Source organism: Tursiops truncatus, chromosome 1 (genome assembly GCF_011762595.2).
Source record: "Tursiops truncatus isolate mTurTru1 chromosome 1, mTurTru1.mat.Y, whole genome shotgun sequence".
Classification (NCBI taxonomy): Eukaryota; Metazoa; Chordata; class Mammalia; order Artiodactyla; family Delphinidae; genus Tursiops; species Tursiops truncatus.
Genome location: NC_047034.1, coordinates 130,585,633 through 130,603,373, shown reverse-complemented (window position 1 = coordinate 130,603,373; position 17,741 = coordinate 130,585,633). Strand labels below are relative to the sequence as shown.

The following is a 17,741-nucleotide window of genomic DNA, read 5'->3' as shown; positions in this document are numbered from 1 at the left end:
TCAGATTATCTCAAGATTCAATTATTTCTGTCTACTTCACTTGTTAAACTGATTATATCAATGGCCTCCATTCTTTACTCCCTGTCTGTTTCCATGCCTTTTGTTGGGTGGGACACAATTCTTTCCCCTGGGCTTGGCCACGAGACTTGTTCTAATCAGTAAGCAAACATGATACAGAGACTTGAAAAGCATTTGCATAAGTAAGCTTGCCCCCTCTCTGGAACTTCTGTCACTTGCTATAACAACATGACCAAGCTGGCCTGCTAGAGTATAAGAGTGGAAGCTGAGACACATGGAAATGGTCTGAATCATTTCAGTTTTCCCAGCAGAAGTCAGTCTAGATCAGTTGACCCTAGTCAATAGCCAAACATGTGAATAAGCCTAGCTGACACTCACCCCTCCACACTGCATGTACTGCTATGTACTCCTGAAGCAACAGATAACTTCTATACATGTCAACAAATAGAACAAATGTCCTTAAAACTAATGTATGGATTTAATTTTTGTTTTTAAATCTCTATGTATTTCCAAGAATTTTGGCCTGACACATTTCAAATCTGTACATAAACACTCCTGATTACTATATCTCAATCGCGGACAGTAATCTCTCATTAAAAAAAAAAAAAAACTTGGGGACTTCCCTGGTGGTCCAGTGGTTAAGAATCCACCTTCCAATGCAGGGGACAAGGGTTCAATCCCTAGTTGGGGAACTAGGATCCCACATGCCATGGGGCAACTAGGTCCGGATACCGCAACTACTGAGCCTACACATTCTAGAGCTCGTGCGCCACAACTAGAGAGAAGTTCGCACCGCCACAAAGAGCCTGTGCATCACAACGAAAGATTCTGCATGCTGCAAGGAAGATCCGCATGCCACAACTAAGACCCGGCACAGCCAAACAAACAAACAAACAAATAAATAAGTAAATAAATAACCTGCCTTCTGTATCTCATTTAGGAGAAATTGTACCTTGAATTCTACTTTATTAAAATTTTAATCTCTGCTTTTTACTTAATATGCACTTGCCTGATGCATAATATCCTAGCTATTTAAAAATACTTATAAAAATCATATATGTTAATAGTTAAAAAATTATGGAACTGTACAAAAGTCAAGTGTAAATGCTTTCCATTGCTCCATATTTCCAGCAATCATCCTTTTTTAAGTTTTCACAATCACTTTGTTCCAGTTTCCAGTTACCAGTCTCCAACAGTGTTTAGTACATGATGAATGCTCAAAAAATATTTGTTGAGGGCTTCCCTGGTGGCACAGTGGTTGGGAGTCCGCCTGCCGATGCAGGGGACATGGGTTCGTGCCCCGGTCTGGGAAGATCCCACATGCCGCGGAGCCGCTGGGCCCATGAGCCATGGCCGCTGAGCCTACGCGTCCGGAGCCTGTGCTCCATGACGGGAGAGGCCACAGCAGTGAGAGGCCCGCTTACCGCAAAAAAAAAAAAAAAAAAAAAAAAATTTGTTGAATGAACGGGTGGGTGGATGGATGACTTATTGATTCAAGTTTATAATACTAGTTCAATAATAAAACATGCTGAAGAAAAAAAAAGCTGTGGAAATAGTGGCAGAAGTGATATACCAGCTGAAGATGAAGAGAGAGAGAGAAATGTTACAGCTACAAGGTTGTGTCACTGTAACAAGTAAATCTACTGCCCTGTTTCCATAGCTAAATGTGGCCTATCACCTCATCCAAGTAACACTGTGGCCTTTTCTAGATTCTTTCTTGCAGTATTATCCATAACAAAAAGACCCTTACCACTTCAGACCCTTCTCACCTGCTTTATTTTCCATTTGAGTCTCTCAGAGCAGCTGTCTGTAAATGCTTCTGATATATAACTGTAGCATTACACTAGACAGCTAGCTGTCAAATCATAACATATCCTGCCCTAAACACCTTGCTCTCTCAAGTTATAAGGTGTCACTAGGCCAGGATTTTCTCCTCTTGTTTAGAATAACACCACAGAAGGAGGAATTCTGAGGCAATACTTAGCATTTTCCTTTAATCTGATCCAAAATACATGCATAGTACCCTTCTCCAGTTTATCACACTAATACAAATTTTTTTCCATCCTTAAAATGTTCTGGTCCTCTGGTTACTTTAGACAGACTTTCAAAATTTTCTGATCCTGATTCAGAGCATAAAATTCATTTTACATCAAAATTCAGTAGCACATACACCATGTATGCACATATAGACAGGTATGCACGCACACAAAAATTGGAGGGAAAAAAGCCTACTGAAGCAATATTTAACTTCACTAAGTGCAATGCACTATTATTTTTCTTTTCTACTGGTTTGTTTGGTTTTTTTAAGCTGGGTGTTATCTACTAAATTTCCATCACTATTATTGGATCATGACCAGCACTTGAAAACTACTGATTTGACTCAAGTACAGGAAATATACTTGCAAAGAACAAAGTATCTTTGATCAGGAACTTTTTGGACCTATAAACTCACCTATAAAAATAATTTTAGCACAAAAATGCACTACTAGTGCCTGAAATTTCTATTCTATATACCATGAATGTGGTATGTTAGGTCAAAAACAACTTGAGTGGGGAAGACAGATGTAACCATACACCTGCTCTAAGAAAATCCATAAAATATCAACGCTTAAGAAAAGTTAATATATTAAAATTAAGAAATAGGATACAGATGTGGATGATTGATTTGGAAGCATTACTAATCAATGCCGACATTTAAATAAATATAATGATGAAAAAACAGCTATAATATTATTTTTTCTTATATTTTTTATTCTTAATTTTTTTAACTTGTTAAAATCACAATCAATTACTACATGTACATGTAATGCATGGAAAATTATGATTTTTCTGAAATCACAAGAAATTTAAGTACGAATAGCCCCCTAGAATTCCTCCATGACAGAACAATACCTGCTTAAAAAAATTTGTCACTGTGAGAGTAGCAGGTCGAAAGCTGGTCAAGTTACAAGAATCATCTCCACTTGTTGTCCTTTCAAGTGATCTTCTGCCAACCAGACTAGAATTCCTCCTCTCTGACCAAGACCCCTTTCGTTCTACCAAGGAAAAAAAGTAATATATTCATTTCCATAATATTTAAAATGTGTTTTAAAGCAGTCTTCCAAACACAGGAAAATATCCACTAAAGTTGAAAATTATCCCCTCAGCAATACTGATTACAGTAGAAGAATTTCACTTCTGGGGAGATCTGTAAGGAAGCATTAAACCTAAATCTTTGGGTTCTCTTTAAAAACTTCTCCAGTGTAAAATAAGTCTCTACCACACAAAGATTATGCATATAACCCAATATGAGCTATGAAGAACAGCTATAGAGGAGCTATGTATTTACTAGGAAACAGGCACACAATGCAAATTTTGGTCACCATATAATGGCCCCTCAGTCTTAGCACTTGAGTTTGAAAAAGAATTTAAGATAACTTGCATTCACAGTCCTTGCAAGATAACCCTGTAATTCAAAACCAATAGAGCAACTATATTGTAGAAAACAAACAAAACTATAAACAAGCTAGACCTAACAGGCATCTATAGAATACACCACTAAGCAAAAGCAGAATACACATTCTTCTCAAGCACACACAGGAAATTCTCCAAGACAAACTATACAATAAGCTATAGAACAAAATACAATAAATTCAAAGGGATTCAAATCATATAAAATATGTTTTCCAAGAACAATTGAATTAAGCTATAAATCAATAACAGAAGAAAATTTGAGAAATTCATAAGCATGTGGAAGTTAAACAGCACACTTCTGAATAACCAATGGATCAAAGAGGTAACAAGGGAAATTTTAAAACATTTAAGATATAGGAAAATGCAAAATCCCCAAACATATGATATATCACTAAAGAAGTTCTCAGAGGGAAATTTATAGCTGTGAATGTTTATATTACAAAAAAAGAAAGCTCTCAAATCAGTAACTTAAGCTTACATCTTAAGAAACCAGAAAAAGAAGAGAAAACTAAACCCAAAGCAAGCATTAGAAAGGATACCAAGGGAATGTAAATTGATACAGTCACTATGGAGAACAGTATGGAGGTTCCTTGAAAAACTGAAAATAGAATTACCATATGACCCAGCAATCCCACTACTGGGCATATAGCCTGAGAAAACCATAATTCAAAAAGAGTCATGTACCAAAATGTTCACTGCAGCTCTATTTACAATTGCCAGGACATAGAAGCAACTTAAGTGTCCATCGACAGATGAATGGATAAAGAAGATGTGGCACATATATATAATGGAATATTACTCAGCCATAAAAAGAAATGAAATTGAGTTATTTGTAGTGAGGTGGATGGACCTAGAGACTGTCATACAAAGTGAAGTAAGTCAGAAAGAGAAAAATAAATACTGTATGCTAACACATATATATGGAATCTAAAACAAAACAAAACAAAAAAAATGGTTCTGAAGAACCTAGGGGCAGGACAGGAATAAAGACACAGACTTAGAGAATGGACTTGAGGACACAAGGAGGGGGAAGGGTAAGCTGGGACGAAGTGAGAGAGTGGCATGGACATATATACACTACCAAATGTAAAACAGATAGCTAGTGGGAAGCAGCTGCATAGCACAGGGAGATTAGCTCGGTGCTTTGTGTCCACCTAGAGGGGTGGGATAGGGAGGGTGGGAGGGAGATGCAAGAGGGAGGAGATATGGGGATATACAGCTGATTCATTTTGTTATACAGCAGAAACTAACACACCACTGTAAAGCAATACTCCAGTAAAGATGTTAAAAAAAAAGAAAGAATACCAAAAAAGACAACAGCTAAGTGGAAATAAATGAAATAGAAACTAGGAAAACAATAGAAAAATAATCAATGAAACCAAAAACTGATTCTTCAAAAAGATAAAATTTTTAAAACTTTAGTTAAACTAATGAAGAAAAAAATACATAGACAGGGGACTTCCCTGGTGGTGCAGTGGTTAAGAATCCACCTGCCAATACAGGGGATACGGGTTCAAGCCCTCGTCCAGGAAGATCCCATATGCCGCGGAGCAACTAAGCCCATGCGTCACAACTACTGAGCCTGCATGCCACAACCACTGAAGCCTGCGTGCCTAGAGCCTGTGCTCCACAACAAAAGAAGTCACCACAATGACAAGCCCGCACACTGCAACAAAGAGTAGCCCCTGCTTGCCACAACTACAGAAAGCCCTTGCACAGCAACAAAGACCCCATGCAGCCAAAAATAAATAAATTTATTAAAAAACAAATACATAGACAGGACTCAAATTACTAACATCATCACTACAGCAGACCTTAGAGAGAAAAAGGATTATACTACAATACTATGAATAACTGTAAGTCAACAGTTAGATAACAATTAGATAATTTAGATGAAATGAACACATTTCTAGAAAGATACACAGTACTGAAACTGACACAAGATGAGAGAGAAAATATGAATAGATGTATAACAAGAGATATAATTAGTAATGAAAATACTTACCACAAAGAAAAGACCAAGCCAAGGTGGCTTCACTAGTGAATTCTTCCAAACTTTCAATGAAAAATTAATACTAATTGTTTACAAATTCTTCCAAAAACCAGAAGGAAAAAATCACAACTCATTTTCAATGAGGCCAGTATTACCCTGATACCAATACCAGACAGAGATATTACAAGGAAGAAAAACTACAGACCAACATCCCTTAGGAATATAGAAGCAAAAATACTAAACAAAATACTAGGAAACAGACTAACAACACATAAAAAAAGATTATATACCATGACCAAGTGAGACTTCTCCCAGAAGTGTAAGATTAGTTTAACATCCAAAACCAATCAATTAATGCAATACAGCATACTAAAAGACTACAGGGCAAAAAACCATACAAATCATCTCAATAAACTCAAAGAATGCATTTTACAAAATTCAATATCCTTCCATGACAAAACCACTCAAAAAGTTAGGAATAGAAGGGAACTTCCTCAAACTACTACATTACATCTATGAAAAACCTATAGCAAACATCATACTTGATAGTGAAAGACTAAATGCCTTCCCTCTAAGGTCAGGAACAAGATGAGGATATCCACTCTTGCCATTTTTTTTAATACTGTACAGGAGGTTCTAGTCAAGATAATTAGAAAAGAAAAATAAATAAAGACATCCAGATGGGGAAAAAAAAAGTAAACCTATTTTCATTTGCAGATGACATGATCTTATACATGGAAAATCCTAAAGAATCCAGAAAAGAAAAAAAAAATTAGAATTAATAAACACATTCAAAAAGCTTTCAAAGTACAAGATCAATATCAGAAGCCAATTGTATTTCTATCACTAAAAATGAACATTAGGAAAATGAAATTAAGAAAACAATCCATTTAAAATAAGCATCAAAAACCAATAAAATACTGTGATGCACATTTAACAAGAGAGGGGCAAGACTTGTACACTGAAAACTACAAAAGATTGTTTAAATAAATTTTTAAGATCTAAATAAATGGAAAAACATTCCACGGATTGGAAGACTTAATATTGTTATGAGGGCAACACTCCACAAATTGATCTACCAAGTCAATGTAATTCCTATGAAAATTCCAGCTGCCTTTGTGCAGAAATTATCACCTAACCCTAAACTTCTTATGAAAATGCAAGAGCTCAAAATAGTCAAAATAATCTTGAAAAAAATTGGAGGACCCACTATTCCCAATTTCAAAACTTACTGCAAAGCTAAAATAATAAAGATAGTATAGTACTAGCATAAGCATATATATCAATGGAACAGAACTGAGTCCAGAAATAAAACCATATATCGACGGTCAATTGATTTTCAACAAGAGTGCCAAGACCATTCAATAGGGAAAGAATAGCCTTTTCAACAAATTGTGTTGGGACAACTAGATATCTACATAAAAAGAATGAAGTTGGACCCTTACCTCTTACCGTGTACAAAAATTAACTCAAAATGGACTATATAGCCAGATGTAACAACATGTGTGAACCTTTCAAACATTATGCTAAGTGAAAGAAGCTACTCACAAAAGATTACACGTTATATAATTCTATTAATATGAAATGTCCGGCATAGACAAATCCATACAGACTAAATAAATTACAGTTTGGTTAGGTTTGGGGACTTGAGGAGAAGCGTGACCACTAAGGAGTATGAAAGTTCTAAAATTAGATTGTGGTGACATTCGCTGAACCTTACGAATATAACAAAAAACATTGAATTATACATCTTAAATGGGCAAACTGTACGTATGTGAATTACATCTCAATAGACCCGTTAAAGGAAAAAAGAAAACCCTTTTAATGTCTCACTACATTGCAAAGCTTACAAATAAAACAAGACTATATAAGAAAAAGAAAAGAATTATACATGTAGAAATATTTTATATAAAACATTCTCACCTCCAGTGCTTATTTCTACCTCTGTAGAATCTCTTTCCAAACTCCCAGCACTGCTAACAATATTCATTAAATGGATTGCAGTCCAAGCAAAAGGCATGCGATACTTCCCAAGTCTTTGGCAAAACTGATCAGCTTGACTTTTCAGCTTCTCCAATTTTTCCTTATTCTGCAAAACAAAACTTTATACATTATATGATTACGTTCAAAGAAATGAATTAAAGGCTATTTCATAATATATAAAGGAAAATATAAAGGTTAAGAATTCTCAATTCTCAGCAAAGATGGAAAAACAATCTGTACCTTTCAGAGATCAATTAACAGTATATTATCTTTACTAAGCAACCTCAACCAGTTTTACAAATGTATGTGAAAGTCTTTAAAATTTCTGTTTGTGATGATCTTATGTTGGGAGAAAAGAACGGACAGCAAGAGTCAAACATGTTTATGTACTGAAAGTACTATTTTATGAAAGGAAACATAACCTAGACAACAGGTTCTAGACACGAACTGCCAACCACAAAATATTCTAGGTTATGACTTATTAAATTTTATTTTTCTAAAAAAGATGGAAGCAGTTGGGCCATTCTGACATAATCACTAACTTATGACAACTATGAGGTGGGACTGGGGGTCACAAATAAACCAACAATAAATAAGCCCAGAGCTGTAATAAAAGAAGCAAACAAAAAAAGTATGACAAGAGGACTAAACCCTGGAAAAAGACCAATGATCCAAATAGCACGTGCTTATCTGGAAGACATCCTGAGGCTGGCTCAACTTTTAGGCTATCCTTGAAACAAACACTAAGGTGGCCTGCAATATGGTCCAAGGGTGAAAACCTACACTAAAATCTCTCACATACTATTTCCATATAGGATATTGGTAAGGTATACTCAAATGGCAGTGTCCTACCTTAGGACTCAGGACTGAGAAAAGATGAAGAAATAGCTAAATGGTAGGGCTGTTTACTGCTATATCTATTATACCTTCAAAATAGGTCCTTGCTTTAAGAGTACTTAAAGAGAATTAAGGACCCTTATCAAGCATGTGAATATGTAAGAGAAGAGTGAAATAAGCTGCAATTATACACCTATGAACTTCATATAACAGACCAATTTAATTTGTAAAATGACGACCTGGGGAAAGCCAGAATAGTTTAACCCTAATTTCAACCAGATATCCAGGAATCAGAGAATATCATGTGCTCAGATGTACCCATATTAGCAGAAAACGCTCAATTCTTGTTCCAAATCTCAGAAAAATAAAAAGCAAAACATTTTCTACATTGTGGTGACTTGTCCAATACTCCTCAAGCACACCTCTCCTGGCTGTTTGACATATTAAATCATGTGTTCAAAGATCCAAAAATCACCTGCTATGCTTTTTTTTTTTTTTTTGGCTGCATTGGGTGTTTGTTGCTGCGCGCGGGCTTTCTCTAGTTGCGGCGGGTGGGGACTACCCTTCGTTGCGGTGCAGTGGCTTCTCTTGTTGCAGAGCACGGGCTCTAGGCGCGCGGGCTTCAGTAGTTGCAGCACGCAGGCTCAGTAGTTGAGGCTCATGGGCTCTAGAGCACAGGCTCAGTAGTCGTGGCACATGGGCTTAGCTGCTCCACAGCATGTAGGATCTTCCCAGACCAGGGCTCGAACCCGTGTCCCCTGCATTGGCAGGCGGATTCTTAACCACTGCGCCACCAGGGAAGTCTTCACCTGTTATTCTTATAACTAACTCAGGGTATCTGGAATTTGGTACCGATTGTTCACCTATTATTTTTGCTTTATAAGTTTATCCAAATTCTAGAAATTAGTTATCTGATGGCAAAATGGAGATTGTATTTTCTATTTTTACCATATTTCCTAATTATCTGCAGCTAGACAGAGGCCCAGAATACTTCTGCTTTGCTAGAAAAAGTTCCATCAAAATCACTGTTTTGCAAACACAGGAAATTTTTTATTATTTAGGAATTAAACTGAACTAATTTGATTCTTTAGGAATCCATTAGCTTGGGGTGAGGGAGATTTTAAAGAATAGCATAGCACATGACTCAAGCTAGGTACTGAAGGAAATAAAGAAAATGGGTAGGCCAAGAGAAAAAAATGAACTAGTAGTAAAATTCTTTAATATGCTCTGTATAGTATTCTCCCAAATTATAATTTCGGAGATTAGAGGTTGTTTAGGGTTGGGTTTGGGGATCTGAGGAGAATGGAAAGTGACTGCTAATGACTACGAAAGTGGCAGAAATAAGAGGCATGACATTCTACCTTGGTGGCATCTGCTTCTTTGAAAATCATATATGGTTCTGCACACTCTCCAATGTCTCCTTGCTGTAGCACTTTTTCTAGCTGTCAAAGACAAAAAGAGTAAAGATTAATTAAGCTTAAAAATAAAAGGAATCAGCCTGGAATGTAAGGATGGTTCAAAATACAAAAATCAATCAACATAATACCACCACATTAACAAAATAACAGAAAAAAAACACATGACCATCTTAACTGATGCAGGAAAAAGAACTGGACAATTCAACATCCTTTCATGATAGAAAAATTCAATGAACTTAGAAAAGAAGAAAGCTACCTCAATATAATAAAGACCATATATGAAAAGTCCACATTTAACATCATATTCGATGCTGAAAAACCAAAAGCTTTTCCTCTAGAATGAGGAACAGGATAAGGATGTTCACTTTTGCCAATTCTATTCAACAAAGTACTGGAAGTCTGAGCCAGAGCAATTTGACAACACAAAGCAACAAAAACATCCACATTGAAAAGGAAGAAGTTAAATTATCTCTATTCACAGACAACATGATCTCTTATATAGAAAACTCTAATATTCCACACACACACACACACAAAAACTTGTTAGAACTAATAAATTCAGCAGAGTTGCAGGATACAAAATCAACACACAAAAAATCAGTTGCATTTCTATACCCGAGCAATGAGCAATTCAAAAAGGAAATTAAGAAAAAAATTCCATTTACAATAATATCAAAAAGAATAAAATACTGAGGAATTAACCAAAAAGGTGAAAGATCTGTAATCTGAAAACTATAAATAGTTAGATTTTCTACAAGGGTGCCAAGACTATTCAATGGGGAAAGAACAGTTTTTTCAACAAATGATATTAAAAGAAACCTGAATATCCAAATGCAAAAGAATAAAGTTGAGCCCTTACATTATATTATATACAAAAATTAACTCAAAATGGATCAAACACCTAAACATAAACCTAAAACTATTAAACTCTTAGAAGAAAAAATAAAGGAAAAGCTTCCTGTGATTGGATTTGGTAATGTATTCTTGGATTTGACACAAAAAAAAGCAAAGGCAACAAAAGTAAAAATAGTTAAACTGGATTACATCAAAATTTAAAACTTTTGTATATGACAGAACACAATCAACAGGGTGAAAGGCAACCCACAGAATGAGAGAAAATATTTGCAAATCATATAACTGATAAGGAGTTCATATCCAAAACAGATAAAGAAATCCTACAACTCAACAACAAAACAACAAATAATCTGATTTTTAAATGGGCAAAGAACTTGAATAGACATTTCTCCAAAGAAGCCATACAAACGTCTAAGAAGCATATAAAAAGACACTCAACATCACTAATCATTAGGGAAATGCAAATCAAAACCACAATGAGATATCACCTTACACCCATCAGGATGGCCACAATTAAATAAACAAACAAACAAATAACAAGCATTGGCAAGGATATGGAAAACTGGAACCCCTGTGTGCTTTTTATGGTGTAAAATCGTAATCTGCTGTAGAAGACAGTACAGAGGTTCCTCAAAAAGTTAAAAATAGAATTATCATGTGATTCAGAAAACCTATTTCTGGGTATATATTCAATAGGATTGAAAGCAGGGACTCAAACAGATATTCACACACCCATGTTCATAGCAGCATTATTCACAATAGCCAAAAGGTAGAGGCAATTCAAGTGTCCATCAAAAAATGAGTAAACAAAACATGAGTATACACATACACATGGAATATTATTCAGCCTTAAAAGGAAGAAAATTCTGAAACATGCTACGACCTGGATGAACCTTGAAGACATTAAGCCAAGGGAAATAAGCCTGTCACAAAAAGACAAATACTGTATTATTCCATTCAAATGAGGTATCTAGAATAGACAAATTCATAGAAACAAAAAGCAAAATGCTGGTTGGCAGGGGCTGGGGAGAAGGGGAAATGAAGAGCTGCTACTTAATGTGTATAGAGGTTAAGGTTTTGTTGGCAAGATAAAATTTTCTAAAGATTGCTCGCATGATAATCTGAATATACTTAATTCTGAACTGTACACATAAAAACGATTAAGATGGTAAATTTTATGTTATGTGTATTTTACCTCAATTAAAACTATTAATAAAAGCAATCAGTCTTAAAAGTCATCTCCATTTAATATAACATCAAAGTACAAAATTACAATTAAAAAAGACAACTCACAAAATATTAAGTGGCCAATACAATTCTACTTATCATTTTTCTCCAAAATGTCTCACTTTACCCCTATAAAATTTTTAATGTTTTAGGAAAAGAAATATAAATAAAATAGGATAAAAGTCCAGAAACCAAATGAAGTGTATGCAAGAATTTAGCACATAATAAAGTTGATACTTCAAATTAGTGAATGGAGGATACATAAAGCGCTCTTACAAATTAATAAATTATTAATACAATAATTGATAAAATAAAAACAATCCAATGAAATGAAGATTACACAACTGTATTTTTTTCACTTAAAACTTATGTATCCTATACACTTAAAATTTGTGTTTTTTATGTATACAAACAAGCTAAAAATGAGCTTACTATTTGAATAAGTACTACACAAAACAGAATATCCAAATGGCCAATAATTCTTAGACATCAGGGAATTATAAATTAAAGCCAAACTGACATACCCCTGCAAATGCACCAGAAATAAAATACATAATAAAATAAAATTAATGAAATTGAAATGTAAAATACAATAAAACCTGATGATATCAAGTGTTAAGAAGGAAATGGAGCAAATAAAATTCTCAAGCACTGCCAATGAGACTGAAACTTGGACTAACCACGTCAGAAAACTGGTTCTTTCTACTAAAACTGAAGCTATAAATACACTATGATCCAGTAATTCAACATCTACCTATATACTCAATAGAAATGCAAAAATCATATATAAGAACGTTTACAGGGCTTCCCTGGTGGCGCAGTGGTTGAGAGTCTGCCTGCCGATACAGGGGTCACGAGTTCGTGCCCCGGTCCAGGAAGATCCCACATGCCGCGGAGCGGCTGGGCCCGTGAGCCATGGCCGCTGAGCCTGCACGTCTGGAGCCTGTGCTCCGCAACGGGAGAGGCCAGAACAGTGAGAGGCCCGCATACCACACACAAAAAAAAATGTTTACAGCAGCATTACTTACAATATAGCCAAAAGCTAGAAATAACCCCAATGTCCATCGACTATTAGAATGGCCAAACTGTGATATGCATATAACAAGATACTATGCAGGGTGAAAAACAACCAACTATTGCTACATGCAAAAATGATGAATCATATAATTCTTTAGAATGTCAGACACAAGAATATATATGATTCCTTTTCTATGAAGAAAAAGAGGTTAAACTAATCCATGGTGATAAGTCAGCATAGTAGGAAGGGGCCAAAGAAGGCTGTTGAGTAATGTTCTATACCTTGATCTGGATGTTGGTTACATAACTGAGTTAAGTATGTAAAAATTAAAGAAAGTGTACCCCTTGTGCATGTTACTAACTATAAATAAAAATTTATAAAGAAAAGATAACCGAATTTCTATACACCAGTGATGAACGAAATTCTGTATATAATTTAAAATGAAAAATTTTAAATGATAACATTTAGAACAGGGTCAAAAATATAAAATTACCAGGAAGATATAGGAGAAAAGACCTAAAAACATACTGTGCTCATTGACCTGAGAACTCAACAGTTTAAAGACGTCAGCTTTTCCAAATTGATCAGTATATTTAATGCAATCTCAGTTAACATCTCAACAAGTTCTTTCTTGAGAGAGAGTGTGCCTGCATTGGGGCAGCACGGAGGGACTGACAAGCAAAACTTTATACAAAAATGTAAAGGGTCAAAAACATCCAGCCTCTCTCACCTCCTCACTTCCAAGATGACCAAGAAAAGAAGGAACAACGGTCATGCCAAAAAGGGCCACGGCCACGTGTAGCCTGTTTGCTACACCAACTGTGCCCGATGCTTGCGCAAGGACAAGGCCATTAAGAAGCTCATCAGGGCTTCCCTGGTGGCGCAGTGGTTGAGAGTCCGCCTGCCAATGCAGGGGACACGGGTTCGTGCCCCAGTCTGGGAAGATCCCACATGCCGTGGAGTGGCTGGGCCCGTGAGCCATGGCCGCTGAGCCTGTGCATCTGGAGCCTGTGCTCCTCAATGGGAGAGGCCACGGCAGTGAGAGGCCCGCGTACCACCAAAAAAAAAAAAGAAGCTCATCATTCAGAACATAGTAGAGGCCTAAGCCGTCAGGGACATTTCTGAAGCAAGTGTTTTCGATGCCTATGCGCTTTCCAAGCTGTATGTGAAACTACATTACTGCATGAGTTGTGCCATTCACAGCAAGGTAGTCAGAAATACTTCTCGGGAAGCCCAGAAAGACCGAACACCTCCACCCTGATTTAGACCTGCAGGTGCTGCCCCACGACTTCCACCAAAGCCCACGTAAGGAGCTAAGTCCTTAAAGACTGAAGAAATACTATTCTCTGAAAAGACAATAAAATGGAAATCATACTTTATTAAAAAAAAAGAAAAAGAAAAAGGAACATCCAAGGCAATCTTGAAGAATAAAGCTAGAAAAAAATATACTGTTTTTTATAAACTACAATAATTTTTTTTTTTGGCTGACTTGGGTCTTCGTTGCTGCGCGCAGGCTTTCTCTAATTGCGGTGAGCAGGGGCTACTCTTTGTTGCGGTGCACAGGCTTCTCACTGTGGTGGCTTCTCCTGTTGCAGAGCACGGGCTCTAGGTGCATGGGCTTCAGTAGTTGCAGCACACAGGCTCAGCAGTTGTGGCATGTGGGCTCTAGGGTGTGCAAGCTTCAGTTGTTGTGGCACGTGGGCTCAGTAGTTGTGGATCGTGGGCACTAGAGGGCAGACTCGGTAGTTGTGGTACACCGGCTTAGTTGATCTGCGGCATGTGGGAGCTTCCCGGACCAGGGATCGAACCTGTGTCTCCTGCATTGGCAGGCGGATTCTTAACCACTACGCCACCAGGGAAGTCTCTAAACTACTATAATTAAAACAGTGTGGTACTAGTGCCAATTAAAGACAAACAGGCCAGTTGAACCAAAAAAGATTCTAGGAAAAAAATCTCATACATATGAACACTTGATTTATGACATGGGATACTTTGTAAAAGCAGTAGGAGAAAAAAGCAGTCTTTTCAATAAATAGTGCTGGGTCATTTGGTTATCCATATGTGGGGGGGATTAATCTTCATCTCAACTTCACTCCAAACTATATGTGTAAGGTGAAACAATTACTCTTACCAGGGATCACTTAAGAGAATATATTTCTGAATTTGAGGGAGGCAAAAATTTCATACATAAAACACAAAATACCATAGCCATAAAGAAAAAGGTTGATAAATTAGACAACATGTAAGCTATAAACTTTGATTTAGCAAAGGATAACATTCTGTGAGAAAGCAAGCACAGAGTGGCAAACACATGTATACTCATGTACCAAAAGACTTGTTAAAGAATGTACATAGAAGCTTTATTCATAATAACCAACTGAAAACCAGACATACTTTAGGGGGGAAAAAAAACCCCTATGGTCTACCAAGGTCTATCTATTCATCTAAGCAGGATAAATAAACTGTGCTATAATCAGACAATGAAGTAAAACATGATGATAAAAATAAAAGAACTGCTGCTGTACATAATATAGAGGATTCTCACAGAAATTATATTGAGTTGAAACAAGCCAGGCACAAAAGACTACATATTGTATGACTATGCTCAGATGAAATTCAAGAAGAGGAAAAGCTAAATAATGGTGATTTAAGTTGGAATACTAGTCATCTGGTGGAACAGAGGGGATAGTCACTAGAAAGACAAACAAAAGAACTCTCCAGGGTGATGGGGTGATGGAAATACTGTATGGCTTGAGCTTAGTCATGATTACACAGAAACATACATAGTAAGAGTTCATCGCTCTGTTTACACCACATTTGTAAACTATACAGGTCTTATTATAGGTATTTCATATGTCAGTTTTTTTAAAAACTGGTAAGTGTGACTAACTGAAACTCTTATTCACCCCTGGTGGGGAATGCAACTATCACAGATACTCTGGAAACCAATATGACAGCATCTACCAAAGCTGACATATAAATATCCTATGACTCTTCACCCTTCCTTTACCCCCTCACTGCTATATGACACTGCAATTCCTCCAAATAAAGAGGTCAGGTATATATCACAACTCCTAGAGTTTGTATTATCATGTGACCTGTTTTGGCCAATAAAATGTTAGCTGGTGTGACGTGACCAAATGCTAGAAAAGTGTCTCTGCAACTGGGTCTGCTCTCTGGCACTGATGCAATCACCATGAGAATACGCCAGTCTAGCCTGCCAGAAAAGAGACATACAAAGAACAGCTCTAACTAAACCAAGTGACGCCCAGCCAACCTACAGACACTTGGAAGGAGCACAACTACCTAACAGAGTCCAACCTATATTGGCTGACCACACAGACAACTCAGATGCATGAACTAAAAAATGCTTATTGTTGTATGCCACTGGGATTTTGTCTTTTTGTTCTTGTAGAGCAATAAGTAACTAATACACAGATCAAGGGGATTTTTCTCTCAAAAGACAAAAACATCCTGCTGGACTATGATTTAAGAAAACCTCCTAAATACATTTTCTTTAAAGTCTGTAAAACACTTTAACTTGTACATATTTTTGAAATTATGTAAAAGTCTTTTTCTATGTATATACAACCATTTATGTGTGTATAGGTGTGTGTGTATATATTTTACACAATTGGGACCATATGGTATGAACACTCTCATTTTTAAGCAGCCAGCATTCCAATCACCATCTCTATCTTTCCAGTTCATTCCCTCAGATATGTTCTATTTTATGAAAACTTACTATTTTCCCATGTAAAATAACTGTGTATACACATTTATCAATTGTATTAATATCTAGAACTGTTAAGTGAGTTTCTGAAGACCACTGCTGCTAAATCTTCGCTTGTAAGATTGTTCATTGTAACTAAGAGTTATTTTAACCTGAATTCATAGAAATCTGTCCACAAATTAGGACATTATTCCTGTGGGTAAATAAAATTCATTTCATGACAATCCACTTTATAACCTTATTATAAAATTCATTACCTTTTTATGATAATTTTATATAAATACAGATAAAATGATTAAAGAATATATTTTAGGCTATTCTCAAGTCAAGGTCAAGTTAAGGTAAATTATTCTTAAGTTACCCTAAGCTAAGTGGCTTAGTAATATTCAGATTTTAGAATCTGTAATCCTTATTCTTCTTCTTCTTTTTTTTTTTTTTTTGTGGTACGCGGGCCTCTCACTATTGTGGCCTCTCCCATTGTGGAGCACAGGCTCCAGACGCACAGGCTCAGCGGCCATGGCTCACGGGCCCAGCCACTCCACGGCATGTGGGATCTTCCCGGACTGGGGCACGAACCCGTGTCCCCTGCATCAGCAGGCGGACTCTCAACCACTGCGCCACCAGGGAGGCCCTGTAATCCTTATTCTTAATTGGCTGACAGTCAAATCATAATGCTCCGTGATCTCAATGATTTAGATTTTCGTATTTATGTATTTAGGAGCTGAGTGATAAAATCATAGTATAGTTCCTATGATGCTTAATTTTATATGCCAACATGGCTAGGTTATCAAACACCAATCTAGATGTTGCTATGAAGGTATTTTTTAGAGGTGATTAACTTTTAAATCAGTAGACTTTGAGTAGAGCAGATTACCCTCCATAATGTGGGTGGGACTCATCCAGTTAGTTGAAGACTTGAAGAACAAAGACTAAGGTTTCTCAAAGAAGGATTCTCAAGACTGTAACACAGCAATCCTGCCTGAGTTCTGGTCTGCTGCCCTGTGGAACTGACTTAAGACTACAACACCACCCCTTACCTGGATTTCCAGCCTGCGCTACACATTTCAAACCTGTCAGCCCCCAAAATCACATGAGCCACTTCCTTAAAATCAATCTCTCTCTCTCTCTCTCTCTCTCTCTCTCTCTCTCTCTCTGTGCGTGCATGTGTGTGTGTGTGTGTGTGTGTGTGTGTGTGTGTATCTCCCT

At 36.6% G+C, this 17,741-nt stretch overlaps 1 protein-coding gene across 12 annotated transcripts in view; it reads right to left on the bottom strand.

The window, feature by feature from the left end:
- Positions 1 to 17,741, bottom strand: part of DOCK7 (dedicator of cytokinesis 7) — a 212,703-nt gene that overhangs the window by 150,577 nt on the left and 44,385 nt on the right. For 11 of the 12 annotated variants that reach the window (XR_002173088.3, XR_012324513.1, XM_019919427.3 and 8 more), the window contains exons 10-12: positions 9,646 to 9,726; positions 7,388 to 7,553; positions 2,911 to 3,053 (exon numbers count right to left, since the gene is read on the bottom strand). Coding sequence is in view for 10 of the 12 variants with exons in the window: in XM_019919427.3 (XP_019774986.1) it covers positions 2,911 to 3,053; positions 7,388 to 7,553; positions 9,646 to 9,726 (390 nt within the window). In the remaining 2 variants the exon portion in view is untranslated. Of the gene's footprint in view, positions 1 to 2,910; positions 3,054 to 7,387; positions 7,567 to 9,645; positions 9,727 to 17,741 lie in introns of those variants that run through there. The other variant, XM_073789004.1, reaches the window with a different exon arrangement.